At 48.1% G+C, this 2,326-nt stretch overlaps 2 protein-coding genes across 2 annotated transcripts; both read right to left on the reverse strand.

The window, feature by feature from the left end:
• Nucleotides 1–1,473: 1,473 nt before the first annotated feature.
• Nucleotides 1,474–1,677, reverse strand: PPTG_24831 (hypothetical protein; the record flags this gene model as incomplete). The annotated part of the gene is made up of 1 exon (XM_008918677.1): nucleotides 1,474–1,677. A coding segment is annotated over one exon (204 nt), but the record flags the coding sequence as incomplete, so codon positions are not given.
• A 199-nt stretch (nucleotides 1,678–1,876) lies between these two features.
• On the reverse strand, nucleotides 1,877–2,141 carry PPTG_24832 (hypothetical protein; the record flags this gene model as incomplete). The annotated part of the gene is made up of 2 exons (XM_008918678.1): nucleotides 1,877–1,970; nucleotides 2,035–2,141. The coding sequence occupies 2 exons, from the start codon at nucleotides 2,139–2,141 to the stop codon at nucleotides 1,877–1,879; spliced, it is 201 nt and encodes a 66-aa protein (XP_008916926.1).
• Nucleotides 2,142–2,326: the final 185 nt, after the last annotated feature.

Consider the following 2,326-nt stretch of genomic DNA (forward strand, 5'->3'; position numbering starts at 1 on the left):
CCCCCCCCCCAACACACACACACCCTCCTGAGTCTGCTGAGCGTGTTCGTTTTGCTCAATTCCGCAGATTTCGTCGCCGTGAGATACGACGGCGACGAGGCGCTAGTGATGGATGGTGTCAAGGGCATACTGGCGCAATATACAAAATAATGCCGCTATTAATTGGCGAGGTCTCTGTCCTGCAATCAATATGATATTGCATTTTGAGGAGCCCTGAACGCAACACGAAAACCGGCTACGAGATTTGGCACCAACACTGGAACGACAGCATGAGCATTCTGACAGAACTAAAATAGAAGATCAGATTCCGAAAGCGCAAAGAGAGGAGAAAAAGAGCGAGGCAATGCATCGCAGTGAAGCGCGCTTATTGGTGTCGAGATGTCGTGGTGTTTACGAGGAAAAAATCGCTCGGGTCCACCTCACTAACTATATGTTAAGGACTGGGCGATTGCATCCTCTTTGCACGCGTCCCCGCGTGGGTTCCTTCCGTTTGGTGATACGTATGGGTAGCTGGCGCCGCATGTTTCGCATTGAAGATGGTAGCATCCTAATCGACGGGTTTAAAAGCCGGACAGGTTATGGCTGTGGTCTACCGTGTTCCCAGCCAATAGAAGATCCCCGTTTTCTCAGTCGATGGATGCACTATCGATTCGATGAGTCTCGTTTGTGCTTATATGCGCCCTGTTCTTAATCATAGAATGCGAGACGCTTACAATAGCATATCCGTTTTACACATTTTCGAGTTTACTTTAATCAAGACATTATCTAATTCGGTGCGAAACAGAAAATTTCCAGGCGCCACTAGCAGCGTCTAGTGAGCAATTGCGTAGGTACCGTAGAAATGAACAGTCGTATTTCTTGAGACGGGGACCGAACATATCAAAGTTTGCCAATCTGACCACAAACGTTGGTGCTGACAGCTCAACTGGTCAAGTTAGCTGAGCTCATTGACCTCCTTTAATATGGCGTGGGTTTGACCCCTGGTGCTTGTCCTTGGCCATCAAGCTTGCCGCACAATTCCGGATTGCTAGAGGTGTTCTGGCGCATTTGGGTATTTTGGTAAGTATCTCAAATGATCATTGCTTCATAAAACCCATGGTATGCCACCAGGGCGGTGATCAAGTCGTCGACTACAGGGATTGCCTAATTTATAATCGCCGACACCGCGTAGACCAACTGGATGTCTATCCATAATCTAATGTCAACACCGCTTTTCTTAATGCCTATCGCGACGGGCGAGACCCACAGACTGTCCGGAAAAGCCATGAGGTTTGCGTCGATTAGTTTCTTGAGCAACTTGAAGTTTTGCCATATCGATCCGAAGAGCACACTATTAGATCGGATCATACCCTACGTATCGATGTCCCAGAAAACTCAGTGAGCAGGTGGTGGTAAAGCGTTACCACTCGAGATCATAATCGTCTCGTTGTTCTTCAAGCCTTCCACCAATCCACATTGATGTTGAGGCGACAACTAGGCGTTCTGGACATTCGAAGCAGCGTAGTCCAGTGCAATAGTCGAAGCTTCAGATAGATCCGCCTGGAAAGCCGATTCTTGGGCGTAATCCGTCAGCTCAATGTGCGCTGCTTCAGCTTTGGGTTGTCTCTCTCTCTCCGAGTACTCGTTTCCTTGTATTGTCAACTCACATATGATCGACACGTAGATGGCATCGAGAATCTACGTCGCCGAGCTTTCGTGATGGTCATTAGTTGATTCTGCTGTCGCTCGCATCACCGCCGCTTTTGGTTTCGTCACTTTGGTGCAGTAAGCGCTTTAGAATCGGCCGACTGAGCCTATCGATCGCTATGTTTTTCGCGCTAGCCATTCTTCGTAAATCTTGCTCTTCCAAATGAACAGAAACTTGCCGTTCGCTGATTCATAAGCCAGTACCCGTTATTCTCTGTAGTTCGTCCAATCCAGACGCACATACCAATCCCTCTTCGGCAAGAATCCGCTTGGAATCTACATCACTACGTTGAAGATCAGTGCTACGTAAGCAAAAGATATTCGTTAAATGAATCCGAACCGTGCTACCTCTTTGAAACTGCACCACCGTTAGTACCACCTGCTAGGTCCATCTGATCCATGCGATATGAGTAGCTGGCAAAGCTTTCCGTCGCTGGAGATTGATCTCGTAGCATTCGCGTGGTGCAATTCGAGGTCCTTTGGTGGGGCCACGATTGATGTGTTTTCCTTCGTTTTCGTCGATCTTGTTCTACATAATGATGTGGAGTTTCATAACCTCGTCTGGTAGCTTGGCGGGTACGCTGAATAGGTCTAGATGCACACCTTCTGGAATCGTGAAGTTGGTTCCAAACACCGCGTC

The sequence above is a fragment of the Phytophthora parasitica genome, assembly GCF_000247585.1.
Source record: "Phytophthora parasitica INRA-310 unplaced genomic scaffold supercont2.261, whole genome shotgun sequence".
In the NCBI taxonomy this organism is placed as follows: Eukaryota; Oomycota; class Peronosporomycetes; order Peronosporales; family Peronosporaceae; genus Phytophthora; species Phytophthora nicotianae.